The sequence below is a fragment of the Eublepharis macularius genome, chromosome 2 (genome assembly GCF_028583425.1).
Source record: "Eublepharis macularius isolate TG4126 chromosome 2, MPM_Emac_v1.0, whole genome shotgun sequence".
Lineage (NCBI taxonomy): Eukaryota > Metazoa > Chordata > Lepidosauria > Squamata > Eublepharidae > Eublepharis > Eublepharis macularius.
This window is the reverse complement of record NC_072791.1, coordinates 14,433,942-14,461,373: the sequence shown is the minus strand read 5'-3', so window position 1 is coordinate 14,461,373 and position 27,432 is coordinate 14,433,942. Positions and strand designations below refer to the sequence as shown.

At 44.7% G+C, this 27,432-nt stretch overlaps 1 protein-coding gene across 1 annotated transcript in view; it reads left to right on the top strand.

The window, feature by feature from the left end:
• KCNH5 (potassium voltage-gated channel subfamily H member 5) overlaps nt 1-27,432 on the top strand; it is a 302,905-nt gene that overhangs the window by 206,872 nt on the left and 68,601 nt on the right. Inside the window, exon 9 of the mRNA XM_054971983.1 lies at nt 25,609-25,861. Within this exon, the coding sequence (XP_054827958.1) occupies nt 25,609-25,861 (253 nt within the window). The remainder of the gene's footprint in view (nt 1-25,608; nt 25,862-27,432) is intronic.

Sequence of the window (27,432 nt, the reverse complement as noted above, 5' to 3'; positions counted from 1 at the left end):
CAGATGTGGATGTTGAATACCTTTCTGATTTGTATGTGAAATTACATTGTGCCATGTTTGATAGAAATCTGACATTTTAGCTTTACCTTTAATTACTCTAAGTTGATATGTCAGATTTTCTGCTGTATCTATTTGCCATAGCTCAGAATACCAATAATGTAATGTTAAAAAATCTGCAGATTTGCTATTACCCTACAGACTACCATCAACATAAACACTATTAATTCCTTATGTGTCACTTTTCCATAGGATCACACTATTGAAACACTAATAACAGCATGGGAAACTTGGTTATGATTAGACATGGACACAAACCGAAAAGAAATGAACATGGTGTTCATTGTTTGTTGCTATCCACGGACAATGAACATTGACGAACATGACCTGTTCACGAACATGTCCGTTGTTCGTGGGGGCCAGCAGGCTCTCCTCCAGCCACCAAGACCCCTACCACACAACTCCCAGAAAACCTACCTGAGCAGGCAGCCGGAAATGTACCAATAATAAATAATAGTTTGGCCCCAGAGCCTGGCAGCAGCCCTGGAACCTGAAGGGGTAGATCCCTACCACACCACTCCCAGAAACCTTACCTGAGCAGGCAGCAGGAAAGGTACCAGTAATAAATAATAGCTTGGCTAGGGTAATAGCATCTGACTAGGAGCTGGGAAAGCCCGGTTTGAATCCCTACTCTGCAATGGAAGCTTGCCAGGGAACCTTGGACCAGTTGCATACTCTCAGCCTGGCCTACCTTGCAAAGCTGTTGTGGGGATAAAATGGAGGAGAGGAAAATAATGTAACCCAATTTGGTGAAGTATAAATAAAGGTAGGGTATAAATAAATAAATATCACATTGTCATTAAAACTTCTCTGCTGTTCTACCTGTGGATTTTAAATGCAGTAAATGTCTCACCTGGATAGCCCAGGTGAACCTGATCTCATCTAATCTGAGAAGCTAAGCAGGGTTGGCCTTGGTTAGTAATTGGATGGGAGACCTCCAACGAAGACCAGGGTTGCAGAGGCAGGCAATAGCTAACCACCTCAGATAGTCTCTTGACTTGAAAACCCCACCAGGGGTCGCCATTAGTCAGCTATGACTTGAGGGCACCACACACACACAAATGCACATGCTTTCAATTTTTGCACCTGGCTTTCATGAACTGCATGGCCTTTTTGACCATCCAGTGGCACATCCCAAATACATGACACTGAAATATATTAGTGCATTTATTCTTTAGCAGCTGTGTAATGAAAACGATAATTGCAGTATCATGTTTAGCTGGATAAGGCACCCCTCCCCCCAACATCTTAAAATAATATGCACTACTATATCCACTCAACATTTAAAAAAAAAAAAGCTGACGACTATCTTGGCAACGAGATTCCCGTTACAACATTATTCACCCCAACCTCATATACTACATTTTCAGGCAGCATAAAAGTGCCCAGTTATGAGAAGATTAATTCCTTTCTCTACAGTCCAAATAACGAACGGAACAGGGAAGGACTGCACGTGCCTAAAGACACTGTTCTATATTTAAACCTTTGCAGCAGGTTCCTATGGCGACGGGAAACTATATTGTATGGGAATGGGAGGGTTTAAAAATAACTTGCTGGCCCGAATAACCTGATAAGAGCATGTTGTAAAATTGTGTGTGCGCGTGTGCGTCTTTGGACATGAGCAAAAGAGTTGGTGTGGAGGAGTGGGCAAAATGTTGGGTTTGGACTAAGGAGATGGAGGAACTGCTGTATCTGCTTAACATCTAGAAGATCCTGGGTTCAATTGCTGGCATTTTTACTTTAATTTCAGGGGGGCAGCAGGGTTGGCCTGTGGTAGAAGACAAGATCTGAATCCAGTGGCACTGTAAAGACCAAAAAGATGTCCAGGGCATAAGCTTTTGAGAGTTAATGCTCCTTGACAAAGAGAGCTCGACTCTTGCAAGCTTATACCCTGGAGATCTCGTTGGTCTTTAAGGGGCTACTAGACTCGAATCTTGCATTTATTCTTTAAGTAACTCAGATGCTGGGAAGACCTTTCTGCCCATCAGAGGAGGCGGAATGGTCTGACTCAGTATAAGGTAAAATCATACCAAGCTCTGAATTCGAATTACCACTCGGGCCATGATTCCTGCAGGAGGTTCAGGGGGGAGTCACTCTCTCTCGACCTCACCTCCCTCACAGGTCATCGTGGCAATAAAAGATCCTTGGAAGACTTTAAGGATGTCCTTGCTTAGATCTGTACAAAGTTCATCTAGTCAAGTGTTTTGTTACAACACAAGTCTGGGAGCTTGAGATGACAATGTCCATCCTCCATTGATTCCTGTCCTTCAGCACTAAAAGATAAACTGCTCCTGTACATGGAGGTTCCACTTAGTGATTATTGATAGACTTACCCTCTGTAAATCAGCCACTAAGAACTTGCTGATGGTCCCTGGCCCCAGGGAGGTCCGCCTGGCCTCTACCAGAGCCAGGGCCTTCTCAGTTCCAGCTCCGACCTGGTGGAACTCTCTGTCTGAGGAAACTAAGGGCCGGCAGGATTTGTTATCTTTCCGCCGGGCCTGCAAGACGGAGATGTTCCACCGGGCATTTGGTGGGGGCTAGGCTGTCCTCTCGCTGGCCATACCACTGAAGACCGTCCACCACCCATGCAGGACAATGCTGCATTTTAATATTTAATATTCGTCACCCGCCAGTTTTAATGGTTTTTTATACGATGTTTTAATGTTTTTATAATGTTTTTACTGTTTTTAATTTGTTGTCAAACCGCCCTGAGCCCGTCTGACGGGGAAGGCAGTCTAAAAATGTAATCAATCAATCAATCAATCAATCAATCAATCAATCAATCAATCAATCAATCAATCAATCAAATAAATAAATAAATAAATAAATAAATAAATAAATAAATAAATAAATAAATAAATAAATAAATAAATGAGACTAAGCCATCAGGCCATTACCATGCCTGATGGAGGTGAGTCTCACATTATACAGCTAAACTATCAGACTAATTCTACCATACTAGGGAGAAGGGAAAACTCCCCTTTTTCCACATGCACCATGCTGCACTCTTAGATGCATTAAAAATAATATTTTCGCAGCTTTTGAGACTGCCTCTAACAGATCCTAAGCAGAGTTACTCCAGTCTAAGCCCAGTGAAATCAATGGGCTTAGACACTGCTTAGGATTTCACTGAAGTGCATTTATTTATTTGATTTATAGTCTGCCGTTCTTGCTGAGACTCAAGGTAGATTACACAATTAAAAACAATGCCATAGGAACAATATACAGCAAACAATAAAGCCTACAAACAAACAATGTATTAAAGAACGGATCACAAAATTAGAGAAAAACTGTGTAATACACACAACGAAGCAGGTTTACAAAGCTGGAGAACAACACGACAAAACATTATAATATATACAGTGAACAATGCAACGACAACTGCCTACAATTACGCAGACAATAACTGCATCCCTGTTTCTTTTGTAAACATGCCATCCAGAACAATTCTGTTTTATCCTTTCTGCAAAATGACGGAGAGAACTGAGAATCCGTCTGAAGCTCAGAACGTTGGGGAAATGATTGTAAAGATGCCAGCTGTTCCGTCACAATTCTACACGTTTTATCAATGAAGCACATGACCCTGTGAAGTGCAGCTGCTAGGCTGCAGGGCATAAGAAAGGCTGGTCAGTGCCTCGAGCCAACGCCGCTGCATGGCTGGTTCTCTTGTGTTAAAAGTGGGATCAGTTTCTCACCTTAGCACTAGAGTGCAACCCTGGATGAGAGAGATCCCCCCAAGCCCTGGTGCAACACAGGTGTTTTACTCCACTCTTATCCAAAACCCAAATTTATTATCATGGTCCTAGACCAGCAAAAGAATTACAGGAATGAACAGTATTACAGAGATAAACTAGAAAATGCAGATTAAAAAAATACCTCAGTAACGTAATAGATTACATTGCCTTAAAATATTTAAAATTTAAATTTCAGTATATCGTAAAAACCAGATACCATAAAACCATAAAACAGAACTGTCTTTAGTTGGTAATGAACTCCTATTCTTTATTGCCATCCAACCAAACTTGGAACCACAACGATATACAAAATTGTTGTTAATCAATCGAAATGCAAAACATGCAAAAGTGCCAATGTGAATAAATACAACGATGATTACAATACAATCATATAATACAAAAATACAGAGTCTATCAATGTATATCACATACAATTCAAGTTAAATATTCAAAGTCCGTAGAACTCATTCAGCAAATTTAAAGTGCAACATGCCAACAGTAATAAGCAGCCAGTAGGTAGGGAGTAGTGCAAGATGTTATTCCTTTGACAGTCCAATAAATTAATATAATACATCACAAATCGCCGACGGGAATATGCAGGCAATTTTTCATTAACCCGTTTCGTGAGTGGAAACTCACTTCATCCTGGGCATATAACAGTTCATGAAGGGATGGTCAGTCCATCCATACCATCCCTTCATGAGCCGTAGGAGAGTGTGTTTTTGAACAAGCTTTGCATTTTGTGTCCAGTCCGAACTGTTATATGCCCAGGATGAAGTGAGTTTCCACTCACGAAACGGGTTAATGAAAAATTGCCTGCATATTCCCGTCAGTGATTTGTGATGTATTATATTAATTTATTGGACTGTCAAAGGAATAACATCTTGCACTACTCCCTACCTACTGGCTGCTTATTACTGTTGGCATGTTTCACTTTAAATTTGCTGAATGAGTTCTACGGACTTTGAATATTTAACTTGAATTGTATGTGATATACATTGATAGACTCTGTATTTTTGTATTATATGATTGTATTGTAATCATCGTTGTATTTATTCACATTGGCACTTTTGCATGTTTTGCATTTCGATTGATTAACAACAATTTTGTATATCGTTGTGGTTCCCTGGTCTTGTTGCTTTCCTCTAATTCCACATCAGGGTTGCCCGTTGTTTTCCTCTATCCAACCAAACTTAGCAACCTTATATGTTATATCCTGGGATCTATCCGAGAGCATTTTTGAAAGTAGAAAAGCTCTATGTCTACCCGGATAGGCAGAAAGTATAGGCCCTATGTAAACTTCTCGTAGTTGCATGTGTATTTTACAGTCAAAGATGACATGTTCTAGTGATTCTATTTTCCCATCACCACAGGGACACAGGCGTTCTTCCAGTGGCATTTTTTTGTATCTGCCGTCCAGTACAGCAGATGGAAGAACATCCCAACGCAGTAACGTAAAGGTTCTCCTGTGTTCGTGATTGGCAAGATCGAAAAGATAAGGCATAGGGGTTAGCTTAACCATGGGGTCAGGATCAAACAGTAACCTTGAATCTGTTTAAGTTGTGTTGTCTCTTGACCTCTATTATTCTCTGCTTAATGGCCTTTTTGGCTTGATTGTAACCCATACTGAGCAGTAATTGCTGTGATAAGCCATAGGAGGCTAGTTTACTATCTATCTTGCTAGCCCAAGATGGTGGACAATGATCAGTTAGCATTAGATTTACAAGTCCTTTAGGGGGAAAAGTTAGCTTTAACCAATGAAGAATGGTTAAAGAATAGAGCAGGACAGGTAGGACTTAGGGCTTCCACATAAGCCTCAGATCCGCCATTGCTTTCTTAGATGCGTATCTGTCCAACGGTATTTAGACATGAGCTGAATGTTCCAGGCATCCGGCTCCTTGGATGGGCCCTCTTGCAACTCAGTCAATAAATGGAGCACTTGCAAGAGTCACATCAATAGCCAGACATGGTGCGTGTGTGTGTGTGGGGGGGGGGGGGTTCCCCGGTTTATGACTCGGGGGGTCTTGGCAGAAAATGACAAGGGGGTGAGTGGTTTCTAGGGACTTGAAGTGGTGGGGCGTTTGTGGCAGCTGAGATTGCCAGAGGTATGCGCCAATGCAGCGATCTGTAGTGGTTCCTTTATCTATTGTCTGAGGCTAGACAGGTGGTACCCCAAGAGGGGCCTTGGTCATGCCACCAAAACTTTGGAATTCCCTTCCCAGGGAGCTTTATCTGTCTCCCTCCGTCATTCTCTTCCACCAATGGGTGAAGAACCCTTCTTTGTTTTGTTTGGCCTCAGTGACTCTTACCAACTCTCGTTAATATATTTAAATGCTGTTTCAATCTTTGAAATGTTTGCCAACTTAGGGACCTGAGATGGGTACATAGATTTTAAATGAATAATTTTAATATTTTGACATGGCATTTGATCCAAGAAGATAGCCAACACAGTGTAAAATTCACTGATGTGTAATACAGAAGAGCCATAAGAAAACCTTCGTGTGTATAGAGATTTTCCTTGGGTACATCATTCAGCAGCTTAGCTTCCAAGATCTGATAAGATTGGTCTTGTCTGGGCTATCTAGGTCAGATAAAAAGTTAAATACTTGGAGTAAGTGTTCCATATAAGGAAGCTGATACCCCACTAGGTTTGCCCACCTCCAGGTGAGGCCTGGACATCTCCCAGAATTACATCTCCCGAGGTCAGTCCCCCTGGAAAAAATAGCAGCATTGGAGGGCAGACTTTATAGCATTATACCCCGCTGAGCCCCCCCCCTCTAAACTCCATCCTCCTCAGGCTCCTTTCCCAAATATTCAGGAATTTCCCAAACCAGTCTTGGTAATCCTATTCCCCCCCCCCTCCAACGATACTCACCAAACTGCCCTTCTCAGTGTCTTGTAAGAAATTGGCAGGTCTCATATTGAGTTCCTTGTGACCAGGGTCATTTCATAGAAAAAGAGTGGGAGGAACTCATTAGCATAACTCATTAGCATATGCCACATCCCTTGCCATCACCGGAAGTGTGTCATTAGAATAACTGATTTGCATGTGCCACACCCCCTGACATCACCTATCCTGGCTGTTTTGGACACAATCCTGGCCATTCAGGGCCGAAATTGGGCCTAAAATGGCAAAAAAGGGCTGAAAATGGCCGAAAGGGGGGCAAAATGGTCAGGATCAGGCCACCGCTGAGTGGAAGAGTGATCCACCACTCATCAGAGGCCCAATCCAGACCAAAATGGGCCCAAAATGGCTGAGAGTCAGGTGGGCAGGGCCACCTGTCATGTGACCTCTTTGGGGAACTGCGGGAACTGCGTTCCTGCTCGTTCCCCCTCAAAATGACCCCTGCTTGTGACTAATCATACCCCAAAGCAGCACACATTAAGTTCCTGGTTAAAATCTCACTTCTGCTGTGTACTTCTAAGCAGGGCTTTTTTTCTGGGAAAAGAAGTGGCAGAACTCAGTGGGTTGCCCTCGGCGAAAATGGTCGAGGTGCGTAGGGCAATCTAAACTCTCCTCTGTCTGGTGATCAGGGGGCGGGGCCACTGGCCATGTGACCATTTTCAAGAGGTTCTTGAACTCTGTTCCGCCACGTTCCTGCTGAAAAAAAGCGCTGCTTCTAAGATTACCTTTGGCAAGCCAGTTTACCCAGAGTAATTCCAAGGGAACAAATGTGTGCCTGGAAGAAAAGCAGTGGTGGTGGAGAGAGGCCTCAGAAGGCAAATTTTCAATGAGATCTCTGAAGTGGCCTTAACAATATTTGTTTCAGTGCCTGGATACAGTCAAACACTTGGACGTTTGAGCTTTAATCAAAACACACTTGACAGCAAGTGAAAAATTAATAGGTTGTCTCTCTTAAAATAGGTCATTACACAGAGAACGGCAAACAGCGTTGGTTCAGCCAGCATTTTCAATTAAGCTTGCTCTCTTGACTAGAGAGAAAACATAAGCCCTCATACATATTCCCTCCCTAGGTCTTTTTAATTATAGTCTGGTTTGAGTGAGGCTTAGGAAGTGAGGAAGCCAAAGGTCCTCTAACCTTGCCTTTGTTCCAAAGGTATATAAAGTCACAGGGACAAGGGAAGGGTCTAAAGCTTCACTGCAAGTTCATTTCATTTTGGTTCATTGCCGAAAGGAAAGCTATAAAAAGTTTAATCGTATGAAAGGTGCTTGTGGCCAGTGCCCAGTCCTTCAAGCTCTGGGGGCAGGTGGAGGCCTTCATACAGTGATGGTGCTATATGAATATCTCCTAGCCCCATAAAGACCATAGAGAGTAGGGGAGGCAGCCTAGAGTGTCATCTGGAAGTGACATCACATTCTCCCCAGATTGTAAGGCATACACCATTGGGGTATATCTGCACCTTTGGTTGAACGGACCTTCCATCTTTTTTTTTAAAAAAAATCTTTATTTATGAGCTTAAAAGAAAGGACAATTGAACTAGATGGATCAATAGTCTGATTCAGTATAAGGCAGCTGCCGGTATGAGTTCCAGGTTAAAATCTCACTTCAGCTGTGAATTTCTAAGATGGTGCTTGGCACACCACCCTCTCTTAGCTTTTGGCTTTCATCTACAGCTGGAGGCTTTCATCTACACTTGGGGATTGGCAACCCTAGCTGACATATAAAAATACTGATCTATATGACAAAGCTGTTTGTCAGTTTATGGAATTCCAGTTACTCTGATTTCATCTCCCACCCCTTGCTGCAAGAAATCCAAGGTCTCTTGAGTCAAAAGGTTCTTTATTGAGAAATTATATTCAAGGTACAGGTGTCCATAATTAATCCAAAGGCATGAATGCTTCTGGCTGACCATGAAGCTTTGTTGAGAATGACGTGTTAGTTACAAGTTGCAATTTATCAAAACCTCCTTCCACTCCCCCCCCCCCCCCATTGCACGGCTACAGTAGATGCCTGGGAAGGCGAGGGAAGCTCTTCCAAGGTCGATGTCTAGTCCTGGTAGATAAGGCCTTCCTGGGAACACAGCTGGCTCTCTGTGAACCTGTAGACAAATAACACTGGAAAACTACAGAATGAGAAAGCTTCAGAAACAATATGGCGTTACTGTGGCTAGCAGGCCTGACACTGTTGTAGATAGTTATTTTATTTACTTCATTTATGCCTCTGTCTTTCTCCCCCAGTGGAGACCCAAACTGATCAATGTCATTCTCTCTTCTATTTTATCCTCACAGCAAGTGTGTGAGTTAGGTTTGGCTGAGAGTGTGTGACTAGCCCAAGGTGTGACTGCCCCAAGGATCCGACTGAGCACAAAGCAGCCTCATGTATTCATTGGTTTGGTATAATCACTGGCTCTGTTCACATGTCACCTCCAAATCACGGTTTAATTAAACTGATTAAGAGTAGTGTTGCTACCAGAACGTGGGCCATGGCTCTAATTTGGTTAGTTAGGGCGCATCCCATCAGGACCTGATTTTAGCTCCTATTATTCTTTCCTATGGCAGCCGTGCATAGCTCCTCCCAATTCATTCAGTTGCCACATTGTCTGAACAGGGACAGAATACATATTTTGCACGTGTGACATATAGAGATGCCAGCTCCAGGTTGGGAAATTCCTGAAGATTTAGGAGGTGGAGCCTAGAAAAGGTGGAGAGAGACCTCAGCAGGTATAATGCCATGAAGTCCACCCTCCAAACCAGGCATTTCCTCCAGGGAAACTGATCTCTTATAGTCTGGAGATCAGTTGTAATTCTAGGAACTCTCCAGGCCCCACCTGGAGGTTGGCAACCCTAGCTGACAGATTCAGGACATGGGACCCGATTACTGGATTTTCTAGGATTTTCGTCTTCACATACCAAAATACACATCAGATGACATGGATACTGTCTGTATCAGGAGGACCATCAAAGGGTAGCATGCTCTCCTGAAACATGTTGTTGGCCTTCCGGTATGTGTGGATGTAATTTCTGAAAAGGGCAACACCAACACACAATAGGGTTGCCAACTTTCAGGTGGTGGCTAAAGATCTCCCAGAATTTCAGCTGATCTCCAGACAACAGAGATCAGTTCCCCTGGAGAAAATGGCTGCTTTGGATGGCGATCTCTATGACATTATATCTCTACTAGCAACAATGCCCATTGTGTTTAAAAAAATACAATGGTTTCTAGAAAACTGATTCGGTGGGCCCCCTCCTGGAGGCAAGCAGGCGCTTCACAGTGGCCTCGAGGTCAGAGTTGTTGGCAATGCACCTCCGTGAGGATAAAAAGTGAGTCGTCGCCAATATGGCTTGCCTATATATCGTATGATGAACTCCTCCCCCCCTCCTTGCCAGGCTCTACCCACAATTCTTCAGGAATGTCCCAATCCAGAGTCATCAGCCCAACAACACATACATCTGGCTTGCCAGTTGCCCTCAGTTTTGCAATATGGCTCAGCTTGCTCACGCTCTTCTCCAAAGATTTTTTGACTTGCTAGGCCTTCTGCTCGTTTTCAAGCACGCTGAACAAATAGAGGTATCATTTAATCCCTAGCTCTGGTTGCCATTTCTGGGCTTGCACAGGTTCGCATTTATTTAATGAGCAGCATTGTTATCATTCCTCTGAACGTCCTTCTCTGAGCTCTGGTGTTAACTTTGACTGTTTTGTTAGCTGAAAACTGATTAGTCTTGGTTTGCCGACCTGGGGCTCTGTGACGGTCCAGCAAGCTGCATCACACGGTGGCATTTAAAGCCAAGACATAATAGCGTTTTCTCTCCTCCTCCCTCTCTCTCTCTCTCTTTAAAAAAAAAAACAATACTTTTGTGCTCATTAACCAATCAAATGTTTTAAACGGAGAAAAAAGCAACCACTCAGAGCCAAGCTACAAGTGACACCTTACACAGATTGGACACTTGTCAGCTTACCTCAAGTTTTGATGGGAAATGTAGGCGTCCTGGTCTTGCAGCTTGGCTCTCTGACTGCTGTCCAATGTCCACCTTTAATTTCCCCGGGCAGCAGCAAATGATACAAAAAGCTGCAAGCACCTGAGAAGAAGACCTGTGACATCCCAGACATGTGAATGGAACAGGAGCTCCCTGAGTCAAGCTGCAAGTGATGCCTGACACAGGTTGGACACTTGTCCGCTTCCCTCAAGTTTTGATGGGAAATGTAGGCATCCTAGTTTTACAGCTTGGCTCTCCATTACAGCTGCAAGACCAGGATGCCTACATTTCCCATCAAAACTTGAGGGAAGCTGACAAGTGTCCAACCTGTGTCAGGCGTCACTTGTAGCTTGGCTCTCAGTGAAAGCTAGATTAATTACTCCACTTTATGTCTCCACTCTATGCCTGAAAAACAAAGTTATTTGATTATCATTTTTTTAAAAAAATTGTAGGTCAGCTGCCCGACTCAAAACCTGCAGAGTTAGTGGGCATTATGGGGGGTGGGGAAGGGCCAGGAGATGAGGTGGGTCACTGGCAAAAAGTAACTTGGAGGCTTGGTGAGATGAAGCGAATGCACCAGAAGAGGCCCTTCGTCACTCATACCAAAGAAACACACCTGAGACAGTTTCAGGGACACCTGTCCAGTAGAGACACCTTAGAGACCAACAAGATTTTCAGGATATAAACTTCTGAGAGTCAAAGCTCCCTTCTTCACACACAGATGAAGTAGTATCTGAAGAAGGGAGCTTTGGATCTCGAAAGATCATATCCTGAAAATTTTGTTGGTCTCTAAGGTGCCACTGGACTCAAATCACACCTCAGACTAGGGCAGCCAGGTTTCCGGTGGGGGATCCCCCTCTCCCAATTTCTGCCCCCCATCCCCACTCACTTGGCTGGAGGGGGGGGGGAAGCATGCTTCTGGTGCAGTGCAATGACCTCATTCCCAGGAGTGACATCATCATGCAGGATCTGTTTGGGCCCCAAATCAGCCCGGTGTGGAGCATCCCAGATTCTGTGCAATGATGTCACTCCTGGAAGGAGGATAATAATAAACTGCTCTTCTAGACAGACTAGTGCCTCACCCAGAATGGTTAACAAGTTAGTGTTATTATTATCTCCACAATACAGCTGGGGAGCTGGGGCTGAGAGGAGTGGCTTACCCAAGGCCACCTGCTGAGCTCATGGCAGCAGTGGGATTCAAACCAGTAGAGTGCTGATTCGCAGCCGAACCACTTAACCACTGTGCTACAGCAGCTCAGGATAAGGGGACCTGGCAATCCTTCCTTAGACAGATGCTCACAGAGAGCTCTATAGGAACAGCTCAAGATATCTTGTCACCCCGAGCAAGATATGCCCAAGCTTACATGCTCATTCTGGTAGTAAAAAAAAGTTACAATCACAGTTACATCTTATTATGTATTATACAGATGTCATATGACACTTTTGATTGATTTTAGTTGCTGGTGTGAGTGCAACTCTGATTGGCCCTTGCCCATTCAGAAGTGAAAATTTGAGCCAATCCAGAGTAAAGGGCAACAGCCTGGGAAAACTTATAAGACCCACTTTCTTCAATGTGCATTCTCGGGGTTTGTTCAGCACTATAGTTGCTTTAATAAATTTTTTAAAAATTCTGCCTTGTTTTTCAGTTCTCAGGTTCCGTTGCACATCTAGGCAGCACCTCCCTTGTGTAAGAAGACACTGCCCAGGGAATTAAAAGGGACAGGGGAAGTCACCTGCAACCTCCCCAAGTAGATTTACCAACCTCTGGGTAGAATCTGGACTTCTTGTGGAATTATAATTCATCTCCAGACTACAGAGATCTGTTACCCTGGAGAAATGGCAGCTTCGGCGGAATGGCGCTATGGTATACTAGGAGAAGCAGAAAGCTGTGCTCCTTCCGTTCCCCAAATGCCCCACATGGCACCATCCACACTTTTCCAGAAAATTTCAAAGCTGGAGTTAAAGGAAAAATCCCAAACCAGATTCACAGCAGCAAGTAACTGGTCTGCTCTGAGAGTCAAGCTACAAGTGACGCCTGACACAGGTTGGACACATGTCAGCTTCACTCAAGTTTTGATGGGAAATGTAGGCGTCCTGGTTTTACAGCTTGGCTCTCTATTACTAGAAATAACAAGTCCGGGAATAAACCGTTAGCCAGCAATTAAATTGTATAATATTCTTTTTAAATAAGTGCGAAGTGCAAAAGTGCCAAAAGTGCCTTAATAAATATACAATTTCAATAAATACAATTATACACAATCCTTTTCCTATGTCCAAGTTGTTATGGTAAACACTTATATCCAGCAAGACTGTAGTAAACGCCACAATGGGCACACTCATAAAAATCACAGAGCTAGGAGAAGAGGTGACTCCAGTCCAATCCAAGTTGCAATAATCTCCAAAGATGTGCCGACGGGATTATGCAGGCATATTAGACAATTCCCATTTCGTGTATATAACACTTCTTCTGGGCACAATTAAAGCTGGACTGTAATGAAAATACATCTGTATAAATATATAATAAATATAATAAATATATACATCCCTTATAACAACCATCATTATTTGATACATATATACAACATATACTCACAGATCACCATTTTACTAATTGCTCTAAAGTGACTGCCATCAGTGCTCCTTCTTATCAATCCATAACGAACATATATCAGATGACATGGACATAAAACATACAGGAAAGGGCGCCCCTACAAGTGTCCAACTTGTAGCTTGGCTCTGAGGCTTAACGGAGGCAGGTAGGAGAGAGGGGTGAGAAAAGAGAAAAGGCAGTGCAGATTTGTCTGTTGCGTAGAAAGGGATGCCTCAGTTGGACACTCTCGCCATCCAAAAGTTCCCCGCCTCTGCAACGGGGGAGAGAAAAGGGCAGATCAAAATGCCACTTTCCTCCCTTTATACAGGTATGGATCGTGCCTTATCAGCAAGATAAATTAAGGTATTGTTTTAAGTTCCTAACATTGAGTAGGTAGCACAGGGCAAACTTTCAGCCTAAGCTACTTTGCCTCGCAGGTGGTATTGAGGATAAAAAAGGGACAGGTAAACTGTACACCATGACAGATAAATATTTCCTCCAAAAGTCTGCCACTGAAAATATCAATCTAAGGAGCTGTAGCAAGCTCTGAGGCTCTTAAAATATCTTCAGAGATCTTCTCCTTGGTACAATTTTGCTTTCCAGTGTACTGTAGAAAGCACTCATTCTCTTAAACACACAGGACTCTTTGAACAAAAGGTCTCCTGCTTGGTTGGGAGGGAGGAAGAGCTTTTTTATTTGCTTAAAGGCCTGGCTTTGGTATGACTGGTTTCATGATGTTTGAAAAAGCCCTAAGACCAGGGCTCATTTCAAGGGGAAACGCACAGGAAGGCAGTTCCGGCAGTTCCCCAAAGAGGTCACATGTCAGGTGTCCCCGCCCACCTGACTCTCGGCCATTTTGGGCCGTTTCAGCCTGGATTGGGGCCGAAACAGCCCGGATCGGGCCTCTGACAGGTGGTAGATCACTCTCCCACTCAGCAGTGGCCCGATCTTGACAATTTTCACCCCCTTTTTGCCATTTTGGGCCCAATTTCGACCCCGAATGGCCAGGATTGGGTCCAAAACAGCCAGGATAGGTGATGTCAGGGGGTGTGGCATATGCAAATCAGTCATGCTAATGGCACACTTCCGGTGCTGGCAAAGGGCGTGGCATATGCTAATGAGTTATGCTAATGAGTTCCTCCCGCTCTTATTCTACGAAATGACCCCTGCCTAAGACAGACGTTTTTCAAAAAAAAATTTGCATGGCGCAGTATCATTGTAAGGCATTTTTGTAAACAATCCCAGTTAATTTCTGATTGTTCTGCAAAGCTGTGGTTTTTTCTCCAGTTTGTAGGAAGATCTGCCCTGTCTATTCATGGTTTCAGTCTCTGGATATACAGATTTTGCTACATTGAGAATTAAATATATTGGTTTGTGTCTGTGTGTGTCTGTGCATGTGTGTGTTTGCATACAGCCCCATCGACTAAAATCTTTGTTTGGGATTCTGTTGTTCTCCCTGGCTTTTCAGTCTTTTCTATCCCCCGTAGATTTCTTTTCCCGTTGTCCTAGAAGCTTGCCTTAAATGGTCTGGCTATGTTTAGAAAATGCTGGAGGAAAGAGAAAATAATTTCAGATGTATCTCCTTGAGGAGTTGAAGCTTCCCATCTCAGTCTCCAAAACAGTACAGAAATAGAGGCAACCTGTTGCCTTTTCTCACAGATTCTTTCCTAGAGTGCCTTATATACATGTTGATTTTTTTTTACACTGCCTAGATTCAAAAGCTCACACATGGCCTTCTGCAGGGGTGAACATGTTTTGTAACTTACAAGAGACGTTCCTGGTGGGTTGCATACCCTGCCGGGCCACTGGTAGCCAAGCCCACCTTTATGCTAGAAATGTAAAATTTCTGTTGAAGTTTTAAGGAAAAAATAAACATTTGCAGCAGAATCAAAATATATGCAATCTTTACTTCCTTATCAAATCTAATCTCCTTCTACTGCTTTACCAACATAAAATGCATCATTTATTACTTAGTTAGCACATACCGTTCTACTGCGTGGCATATTTATTTGCTAGGGTTGCCAAGCCTTCTGCTAGGAAGGGAAGCCTCCCGCCAGCAACCTCTGCTGCCCGCTGCCACTGTCAGCCAGCAGGAGAAAAATAAATTTTAAAATGGCTGTCACACTGATAACACCCCCCGTGTCTCTGCTCCCATCTCCCACTGGTTGACAGCTGCTGGCTGTAAAGCCTGTTCTCTCTTTTAGTGGAGGGACTGGCACCTCCCTTGTGGCTTGAAGGGCCTCAAGTTCCCACCCCATGAATGCCTGGTTTGGTTGCATTCGCCTCTAGTCACCCTCTGATGTAGTACCAGAGATGCTGGCCTGTGTTCTAATAAGCCCTCGACGTTCCCTCTGCTTCTTTGTTAGTAGGGTTGCAAGGACAATTTTGCCCAGAAGTGACAATGGGAACTCTAGAAATCGCTAGAAACTATGGTTTTGCCATAGAGTTTCTAGCAATTGCCAGAGCTATCTCTGTCATTTCCAGGTTGTACTGACACAGAGGCAGGTGGCTTTTTTTGGTTTGTTTGCTTTTCTTTCCAACCCACTCTAAATGGAGTTGATTGGCAGGAGGCCTCCCAACCCTATTTGTAGGAGTTGATTGGCAGGAGGCCTCCCAACCCTAACAGGAGGCCTGTCAACCCTATTTGTAGGGGAGTGGCGGAGGCCAGCCATGCTGGATAGGGAACTGCTTTTATCTACTCAGCTGTCCACTCTTCCAGGCAAGCTGCTATCCCTGAAGTAGTAGGGAGGAGTCCTTTTATATCATCCTGGCCTGGAAATGCCCACTGACATCACTTCCTGTCACTGCCAGTCCACTTCAAGTTGACTCTTCACCGAGGAACAGGCTTATATGGATCCCAGTAGCAAATTCATTGCAATGAGGTCAATCCTGAGCCTTGTTATAGTGGGAAGTTGGAGGCCTCCCAGTGTGGTTACCAGGCTTAGCAGGAGCTTGGGAAGTAGGGACATGAGGAGACATGGCATCACATGCACCATGATGTCACTTGCAAGAAAACATAGATGTGACTTTGGGTTGCTCTGGGAATCGCCCGAAATTCTATGATAAAACCATAGAGATTCCAGTAATTCCTAGAGCTATACAACTATACATCTAAGTTTTCCCGGGAAGTGGCATTGTGGATCACACAATGATGGATGATAGGTTTTAAAAGAAATTTTCTCCCACTGATGCTTGAAGTGGCAGCAGGCAGTGAGGGCTACTAACGGAAGGCCTCCCACAATAGGAGAGGCCTTCCCTGGTAGCCATACGGATGCAGGCTCTGAGGCTTCCTTTTTGGGTGACTCTACGTGATACTTTTCTGAATTGGCATGCATTTGTTTTAACGTGCTCCCTGCAGTCATATGGCAGCTGTAGGGAACTAAAAAAAAGAAGACCCCAAGTGGGCTCAGAATGGCACCATGGGGGGAGAAAAGGCTCCTGCCTGCCCCCCAAACCGTTTTCTCAAGTGAATTGTCCACATGGAACAGCAAATCAGAACCCACCCCCCACCCCCCAGCACAGTTTTCACATGTAAAAATTGTGTCGGGGGCAGGAGCCTTTCCTCCCCTTGTAGTACTATCCTAAACCTGTTTGGGCACTCCTTTTTTTTTAAAGTTGTTCCTCGCAGCTGCTGTGTGACTGCAGGGAACATGTTAAAATGAGTGCATGCCCATGCATAAAAAGTATCTTCTTGAGGAGCCCTATTTATCTACATTGGTGTCCCTTGGGAATTTTCTGAAGAGTGTCTGCACTGAATCTCCCAGAAACCGGACCTCCCCTGCTTTTGCTGTCACTGGCCCTTGGAGAGGGACTTGAGTCTGGGCATCTGGCCCTTGGTCCAGTAGGAACCAGCTGTGTCTGTGAAGAAGAGAAAGAGCTGAATCATCCTTCTTAGTAGTTATGGGCGGGGAGGGCTTTAACAGCCCTCCTGCCAATACATGAGACTTAGCAGTTGCCCAACAATGCCGGCCATGTTCCCAGGCATGATCCAGGGAGTAGGGCGGCCAGGCCCCGATGGGAGAGACCAGCAGGAGCTTCCTTCTTGTTCATTTGTGCATTGCGTTCTGTTGATTTCCTCTTCCCTGCAATTCATTGAGGCCATTTCAAAAAGCACAGAGCAGGGAGGGGGGAAGGATCTGGCTTGGCAGAAACTGGATTTTGCATGGGAGCTTCCTCCCTCCCTCCCTTCCTGTTTCTGTGAGTCAGTACAGCAAAGTGTGCTTAATAGAAAATAAACTTTTAAAAGCAGTGTACATAATTATTACAATAATTCAGGAAAAGAAATGCCGCATGCACAGATAGGCTCCGATGGATATCTTTCAAGAAGAGATGCCAGACCTTGTGGACAGAGGGATGTCAAGACAGCCATCCTAGGATGATGGAAGGGAACATTTCTACTTTTTCTTCTCTTTTCCTTCCTCCAGGGCCAGTTCTGTTTTGCAAGCTTTTTTTTTTGCAGCTCTGTTCTTTCACGCTCCCCCTGACAGATGCCCGACTGTGATGCTTGCAGCCCAGATTTATTACGTAACAGCCCTTTTGATTGCACCAATAACAGATCTTTGAAAACCGTCTGTTCCCAATCTTCCCGCAATGAACATACAAGCGCTGAAGTTGGCAGCCAGCTTGTTGGTGGTGGTTGCTGTGAAATAGGATTCCACTGGGCAAAAACAATTGTCATGCTGCATGCTTAATTCCGTGATTTAGGATAAAGCTAGCAACACAGTAGGGAAACATTACTATGGCAGTCAGCCTGTTATATGGCTCTTCCAGCCTTCTATAGCAGTGGGACCACCATGGAGGGAAATAGAAGAGTTGGAGAGGAAATTTTGCATTGGTTCAGCTGCAAGGGTGGTGCAAGAGACGCTTCCAAAAATGGTATCATTTTAAGTACATATGGTCCAGTCTGAAGTTGGCCAAAGCACCCTCTCCCCATTGTTGGTGGTAGAGAGAGCAATCAAATCATAGCTGACTAATCATAGCTGACTAATGGTGACCCCTGGTGGGGTTTTCATGGCAAGAGACTAACAAAAGTGGTTTGCCATTGCCTGCCTCTGCAACCCTGGCCTTTGTTAGAGGTCTCCCATCCAATTATTAACCAAGGCCAACCCTGCTTAGCTTCTGAGATTGGATGAGATCAGGCTCACCTGGGCTATCCAGGCCAGCCCCCTCCCCAATGTTAGAGACTTGTTTCCAGGTATTGTACCTTCCTCTAAGGCCCTGAGCTGTGTTGGTGGCCCCAATGGGGCAAAAAGTTGGAATATACATTTTGTAAATAAATAAAATGAGGGGCTTAGAGTGGCATTATTACCCTATCAGTTCCTGGAGGTTATTCTAAACGTTACTTCTTTCATGAGTTCGCCACGGCACCAACCTGACTGGGCAAAAAGATGGAATATAAATTTTATAAATAAATAAAATGAGGGGCTTAGAGTGGCATTATTACCCTATCAGTTCCTGAGGGCTATTCTAAACGTTACTTCTTTCATGAGTTCACCACGGCACCAACCTGACTGGGCAAAAAGATGGAATATAAATTTTGTAAATAAATAAAATGAGGGGCTTAGAGTGGCATTATTACCCTATCAGTTCCTGTGGGTTATTCTAAACGTTACTTCTTTCATGAGTTCGCCACGGCACCAACCTGACTGGGCAAAAAGATGGAATATAAATTTTGTAAATAAATAAAATGAGGGGCTTAGAGTGGCATTATTACCCTATCAGTTCCTGGGGGTTACTCTAAACATTACTTCTTTCATGAGTTCACCATGACTCCAACCCAGGCTCATGCAGACACACTGCAACTCTAGGGAACGGCTTGTATAAGAGCCCAAATGGGCTCGGAAAGTTGCTGTCAGGGGAGGGAAAGTTCTTACCTTTCTCCCAAGAATTTTCCCCGTGCAAAAACAGTGCAGGGGGGGGAGGAGTTTTCCCATTTCTGCTTTCACATGTACACACAATACCTCCACATGGATGCCTGTGACACAAAGAGTGTCTCCTACACATGGAAAACCCCTAACAGAGTAAGAAGGAGGATTGTTGAAGTCTACTTTTACATAGTTCCCAGCCTGGCACAATAAACCTCCCAAATGGGGAAATGGTAGGAAGGCAGGCATTTAACTAGAAAGTAATTTTATTATCCTAACCAAGATACAGATAAGAAACTGAGGAATCAGCATGGAATAGCAAAAGAGCAAGCAGTTAAGTCTCAGTCAGAAGTCAATGGAAGTCAGTCACTTTGTACAACCCAAAGGCATAGTTATGTTACTTTAAGCTAGATACCTTAGGTAGAGTTACTTTCAGTCCAAATTATGTCCCTCCTAAAGGGCTAGATTAGAGGAAACCAACCCAGAGAGGGAATTTTGGAACGGAACCAGAAGGAGTTCTTTTCCAGGCGAGGATGCTATGGGGAAGGAACAGTTGGCAGTAAGATAGATTGGCTACAAGGAAGAAGCTAATATTAGCAGTCAGACCCTCTCCCCTCACTGCAAGGGCAGTTTATGGATATGAAATATCATAAGCCCCTTGCCATGAGTCCTAGACATTGCCTGGCTCCAAGTGGAGAGGATGCGAGCTGGCCTGGAGACTGGGAAGTTAACAAGCCATGAGTCATAAGGGGAATGACTGACTCATAGCTCTCCATACCCCAGAGAACAGAAGAGATAATGCGGCTTCCTGAAAAACTCCCTACCTAATCTCATCAATGCCTTCCTCCGCCTTTCCTCTCCCACTTACCTAATCATGTTATTCAGCCCATCTGAATATTTTACCTATAGAACATCCCAGATAGTCACATTAGACCTCTCCCAAGTTATTGTTCTACCTCTGGACAAGGCATTAAGCCGTTGTTTTGGGACAAAGAGTCAGTTTTGCCCCAGGATACATTTTGCCCTATAACTGGGCCTCCCAGTCATGTGCTCGGTGTGTGTGTGTGTGTGTGTGTGTGTGTGCCTTGGTACCGGTCCACATATCTCCAATTTGATTGGGCTTCTCTCTGTGAAACTCTGGTCATTTTGCTGCTCCTCCATGGACCTCTTCCTCCTCTTCGAGACTGGTAATTATCACCCTTGCCCCAAAATTGCTTCCCCATTTCCTCACTGTTTGTTAGCTCTGTGTGTATGTTGTGTTTTCTGTACACTTGCCTTTTATTCCTCTGATAATAAAGACACTTTTCCAGTAGAACATCTGCTTGTTTATTTGAGAGTTCTCTAAGGAAATATCCCGGTATACATAGGTGGAGATTCCTAAATACCCCCTCGTGCTGCGGTGCCTTCAGTACTACTTCCCCCAACAAATTAAGGAGACCTCCTATTTGGGTAACACTAGGATGTAGCTAAGAAGTGGAGGGTGAATTCTAGGAAGAGAAAAATGAGTGCTGGAGAAAAACATATTCCACTTTTCTTGACATGGCAAATCCAGTGATTTCATGCTTGTGGTCCTGGAAGAAGTTTCTTTGGGCAGAACCAACAACAAAAATGGATGGCTTGCAATGCCCTTCTTCTGCACTTGAATTTACCTGAGTGCCAATGGAGGACATCTTATGTTGGCCCAATTTGGTGTGATGGGATCTGTGATGGGATCTGTGATGGGATTGGCCCAATTTGGTGTGATGGGATCTGTGATGGGATTGGACCAAAACTTTGGAAATGAGTTGTCCATTGCTGAACTTTGGGTTGCATTCTGATCCATGCATCTTTAGATCTGGGACCCTATTGGTGCAAATTTAGGATCTGGGCTATGATAGGATACCAACCTAGGGAACCAGCCTTGAGAAGAAAAGGTTGTGAACTAACACTGGAACCATACCCAGAAAAGGTGACAATATTGGATCTGTTGGATATGGATCTGTTGTGCTGAAATTAGCTAGGTTATGGAGAAATAGCCCTTTCTAAGTTTTTGGTTGTATCATCTCGGAATTGTGCTGGTGGAAGGAAATTCAAGAGCTTTGTTCATTGCCCTGCAAACCTGAGTCTTTACTTATGAGCAAAAGAGGTGAGCAGCCCTGGAGGACTGAAGAAGCTTTATTGACTTATGTTTGTCCGGTGTATTTAGGCAGTTGGCTGCTCCATGTTAGGAGCACCTAGGGGAATTCCTGTTTTTAATCAAAAGGCTCAGTTTTAATATCATACTAGATGCTTTTCAGTACACTTAAGGCATCTTAAGGCTGGAAGCCCTTGAAGTGTATTCTTCCTGCACCTGTGGCATCAGGAGACATGAAGAGCTGAGGTTACCTCCACTGAGGGAGGCAAGCCACACAATAACATACCTTGTTGTCCATCATTTCAATCCCACAACAGCCCGATGAGGAAGGTTAAGCTGAGACTTCGGGCTGGCCTCGCTCTGCCAGATTAATGTACATTACAGTGTTGTTATGAGGTTAGAGGGAGGAGGGAAGACCATGTACAGGTCTCTAAGTTCCTTGGTGGAAGGGTGGGATAAAAATGTGACATATTAGATCATGGCGCCAAGAGCTATAGAGTGTTGAAACAGGTGGCTTTCTGCAAACTATGCAAATCTGAATTATTCAGGAGGGCTTTTAAAGTCAAGGAATAGGATTTTGAAAAACCAAGAATGAAAAAAAACCATAGTGATAGAAAACGATATTGGGAAATAAAATAATTCTATAACATAGACTGTAGATGTGCTGTAGATATTAAAGATGTCAAGTTTAATTACTTCATGCTTGGTTTCAGATATGTTTAATCTCTGTGTTCAGATTTACATTTTGTTTTCAAATGTTTGCAACCCGTACCCCATTGTATTTGTTCACTGAATGTCCTAGGTGTTGACCATATCCTATTTGTTCTTTGAGTGTCCCAGTTGCTAATCATATTGACTTACCCTGTGTAATCCACCTTGGATCTCAGTGAGAAAGGCGGACTAGAAATAAGTAAAGAAAATAAAAATAAACAAGTGGTCAAAGAGAAGCTCTGAGGAGGAATGTCCTTATTTGACCTTTTCAGCCCCTTTTTGCAACAGCCCGAGAAGCGTGCCAAGCATAGCTCATGATTGTATCATGATGGCTGTATCATGATGGATTAGACATATAAACCTCATTCTCACTGACCCAAGTCCAGTTTAGAAGCATAAAGTTGTAAGGCCCTCCAAAGGTCATCTAGTCCAACCACTGCACGATATAGGAAATTCACAGCTACCTTTCCCACTCCCTCAGTGACCTCTACTCTATGCTCAGGGGAAGGCAAAAAAACTCCTCCAGGATCCCCTGGCAATCTGGCCTGGAGGGAAATTCCTTCCTGACCTCAAAGTAGCATGGAAGAAAGAGCTACAAGAGCCAAACACTGGCTCATCCCTTCATGCACTCCCTCTCCTGATCTGCATGCATTCATATGAAGTCAGAACATCCCCATAGCTGTCAGGTGACCACCTCACCTCTTCTTAAATACCTCCAAGGAAGGAGGGCCCCACCACCTCTCCATCTTTCTTAACCTCCTTTTTGTGGCTGTGCAAGAGAACAGTCTCGGATTCAGCACTCCTGGACGTTTTGCCTCTAAACTCCGATTGTTTTGCGATGTACTCCTCCAATCTCAGTTTGTGAAGCAGAATCCATTTTCAAATTGGGTGTGGGGGGGGGGGAGGAAATCAAGCACAGATCCTGTGGGGAGGGCTTTGTTCCTCTATTCTTTTCTCGGTGGGCGGAGAACTGTCTCTCTGTGTTGCTATTCCAGTGGAGGCAGCTTGAGGCTGGTAATGTGAATAGAACCTTTTGGCTCATAGCTTCGGTTAATTACTAAATTCTGCCCAGCGGATTTGGCTGGGTATATTTCCAGCACAGTGGAGGTCTCGCCTTCCCAACTGCTAGAGAACATGATGAAAGTACCACCACTGTGAATACAAAAAGGAACTCCATTTGCTATGATAACTCCTCTTGGATATCTGAACACATCAGATTTTTCCCCTCTTTACATGCCAATCTTTTTTTATGGCAGCATCAAAAGGATCGAGAGGGCTTTTCAGTGCGGAGTCCTTCTTTTGTAACATTTTACAATACAACCCTAAGAGCACTTACTAACAAGTAAGTCTTACTGAAGTGAGACTCGCCCAGTGGTACTGCACACTTACCTAATTTTTTCAGCGTTCAAAGCACTTCAGACGTTTTATCAGAGTACATCCATCCTATAAGGTAGGTCGGTATAATTATCCCCATATTTCAGCTCCTTTAGAGCTGCCATTCCCACCTCCAACACCGACTTTTCAGAAGGCCCTGCTGCTGGTGCACATGCGCAAAGAGCAAGGAAACCATGCCTCCTGCCTGTTTTCATGAAAGCTCAAAACAACAGTAGGACAGTGGGCAGGGTCACTCAGGGCCAAGCTACACATGACGAATGACACTTGAACAGCGAGTGTATTTCTCCCTGTTCACTTGCCCTCCACTCAATCCACTTGCCGTTCAAGTGTCATTCGTCATGTGTAGCTTGGCCCTCTGTGACAGACAGCATCCCTTCAGGGCTTAACCTTCTCTATATTACGCCCTTCCTGGTACTTGGCTTGAACACATGGAACTGCCTTATACTGAACCAGACCCTTGGTCCAGCAAGGTCAGTATTGTCTACTCAGACTGGCAGCAGCTCTTCAAGCAGAGGTCTTTCCCATCGCCTCCTACCCGATCCTTTTAACTAGAGATGCCGAGGACTGAACCTGGGAACTTCTGCATGTCAAGTTGATGGTCTTCCACTGAGCCACAGTTCCACAGGACAGGAAGAGGAGGAGCCAAGGCTTGCTTTTCCTGTCCATGGCTCACCCATTCTACCATGGCCCTGAAGTTAAAACTCAGGCTCCCCATCTTCCTATAGTGTGACTGTCATATCACATGTTTGGATATCAGTGAGACACATGTTGCAGCCAGGCAAGTTAATGCTGGTGTCTTGCTCTCTGGAGAGGCTGAAGACCCCAGGCCTACAGTCACCTAGTAAGCTTGCAGCTGAGATATGACCCAGCAACATCCTACAGCACAGATTCTCCTCTTAACCCATATTAGGGATCCAATCCCCCAGTGGGAGTGAGGGATCTCCCACTTTCACCCTCTGCCCCCTGACCAGCAGGGGAGGAGGTGTGGGAATTGGCCTCACAGGAGCCCTCCCAGGGTGGTGTGACTATGTCACCACACTGCTCAAGATCTCTCCCACCACAGCGGGCTGTATTGGGCCCCAAATGGGCTGACTTGGGCCTAACGGGCCAAATCGAGCCTATTTGGGGTCGAAAATCAGCCCACAGCAAAGCACGCGCAAGCTGGCGCAATAACAGCACTTCCCGGAAATGATGTCATCACACAGGTGCAGGGAGGGCCTGTGTGCAAGGAGCATCATGACGGTGGCGAAAAGTTAAGCTCCGGATCCCCACCACCACTAGTTGGGTAAAAAGACCTGGTAACCCTAACTCATATACAATATCATTCTCAGAGTAGACATACATAGGCTGAGGCTGTGAGACTCCCCAAAATAAGTTGGTGAATTAGTAAACTCAGATTTTTTTTTAAAAGGATGTTCCAAGGAATCCTGAAACACCTCAGAAGGTCAAAAAGGGTAAGAACCTCAGTGAAATGATCCTGAAATTCTTCCTCATCCAATACAAACCCATGGAACAAGTTAGGCCAACAGGGCCTTTCATCCAGCAAGTCTGCAGCTAGGACCCGTTGTAGCATACCCTCTGTGGAACAGCCTTACTTGGGAAGATCAAAAAGAGACCTCTGTGACTGCTGTTCACAGGGCCCGAAAGATCTTTTCAGAAATACAGAATTTACTGTTGAACTGGTTCATAGCCTAAATGTTGTGGGAAGTGGTTCCATAGGCTGGTTTATTTGTCTGCTACATTTTCCCTTCCTCCGAGGAGTTCAGATTAGCACACTCATATCTCCCTTCCTCATTTTACCCTCGCAACAATCTCCTGAGGTAAATTAAGCTGAGGAAGAATGACGGGTTCAAGGTAACCCAAGGGGGCTTCATGGCTGAGTGAGGAATTGAACCCAGCTGCCTTACAACATACTCTGACATGCTAACCACTGCACAAACTGTCTTCTAGTGTTTAGGTTTTTTATTACAGTTGGATGGTTTTCGTGTGTATTAATGCAAGAGTAGAAGATAGAAGAAAGCTCAGCAGTAGCCAACAAAATTTTCTGGAAGCATCTTGCCCACTGTTAACCAATGATTGTCTCTCACCCCGCCTAAAATATCAGGATAACAACACTGGCAAACCTTACAGATTTGTTCTGAGCATTACTGAGGTAATTGGGGGAGAATTTTGAGAGCCTTAAATCGCTGTATAAATGCTCTGCTTAATTTTTATGACAGTGATTTCAGCTGTCGCGTTGCACTCACCGTTTATCTCTCTTTCTTCAGGTCCTTTCCATTTGTCCCAAGGACATGAGAGCAGATATCTGCGTTCATCTCAACCGGAAGGTTTTCAACGAGCACCCGGCCTTTCGGCTAGCGAGCGACGGCTGCCTGCGAGCCCTGGCGGTGGAGTTCCAGACTATCCACTGTGCTCCTGGAGACCTCATCTACCATGCTGGGGAGAGCGTCGATGCGCTCTGCTTTGTTGTCTCAGGGTCCCTAGAAGTCATTCAGGACGACGAGGTGGTGGCTATTTTAGGTATTGCGGTTTCCTTTTTTTTATTTCTGCTCTCATCTCTTTACTGCATTGGTTGAGAACTGAATGGGGATGATGCCAATCCAAAGCCATAGTACTTTTAGTAAAGTTTGCCAGCAGTTCGTCGCTTAGTTCACTTGCCTGAGCCATCTGCAGCGATTTGCCCTTGTGAGCTGCTTGCTGCTGATGTTGTATTGCATTGCATCCTGGATTATCTAGTGCAGTGGCGTAGCACGGGGGGGGGGGGGAAGAGGGGCGGTCGCCCTGGGTGCATAATTTTTAGGGGGTGCCATGCCCAGGAGAGCCTATCCTCCATCTTCAGGAGGCCACCCATGGCGCCCTAACCGCCTGCCATGCCGATGGGGCAGCCTGCTCGCTGGGCGCTGAGCTGGCTGTCCTGCAGCCGAGGAGTGCGCCAAGCTGGTGGCGGTGCTGCAGGCAGCTGCCAAGGAGGGCTGCCTGGTAAGGGGTGGGGAGGCGAGCCTGAATCGCAGGAGTGCTCCCGGGAGGTGGCCGCACCCTGCACGATGATGTCACTTCCCAGAAATGATGTCATCGTGTAGTGCACGTGGAGTGCCAGGGGTGCCACCTCCTGCTGGGATTTGCCCTGGGAGCTGCCAAGCCATGGATTGATAGATGGAAGATAGATGCCTGATCCAGAGTCAGACCCTTGGTCCCTCTGGTCCAGTACCATGTGTTCTGAATGGTAGCCGCATTCTAAGGTCTCCAGCAGAGGTCTTTCCCAGCCCTTCTGCTTGAGATAATTTATCAAAACATGCTTGGGACTGAAAACAAACCATAGGATTTTCATTGATTCCTAGAGAGGTCCAACACCACTTGTGGATTTTCCCTGGGAAGTGAAGTCAATTCTCTCTAGGAATTGTCAGAAACTCTGTAGTAAAACCATAGAATTTTTGACGATTCCTAGAGAAGACTACGGTCAGTCCTTTCTTAAGAATTGCCCCTAACTGTATTTTTACTATAGAGATCACAGTGATTCCAAGACATAACATCACTTCTAGGTTTTCCCTGGAAGTGATGTCATGCTGTCAGCACAATGGCCATTTTTTTCTCCTGCTGCTGCCCAAAGTGTTAACAGTGGTTCAGACTTTCTACAACTTTCCGTGAGGGACATTCCTGTGGTTCAGATGCATAGAAAAAAGTAATGTGTGATCCTGTCACTGCTTCCCAGTGGTAACTTGCGTGGATTGTTATAGCCTGATTTTTCTAATCACTGTCAGGGACTGCAGGGATGTGGCATCTGTCAATGCAGCTGAACCATTCCAGCTAGTCCTTCTTCATAGGATGTTTTGTCAAGAGGGCTTTAAGGTATCTCTAAACCATCTCAGAACTTACTTTATGTATGCAAAGGCATATGCTCCTCCTCTGAAGAGTCCTTCCTCTTGATCTCTTTTTGGAGTTGCTTTCCATGGTCATAGATCTAGATCTGCATCTGATGAAGAGAGCTATGGCTCTCGAAAGCTTATGCTACAATAAAGTTGGTTAGTCTTAAAGGTGCTACTGGACTCTCTGCTGTTTTGGAATTATGAGTTTGTGACACCCTGTCATTGCTT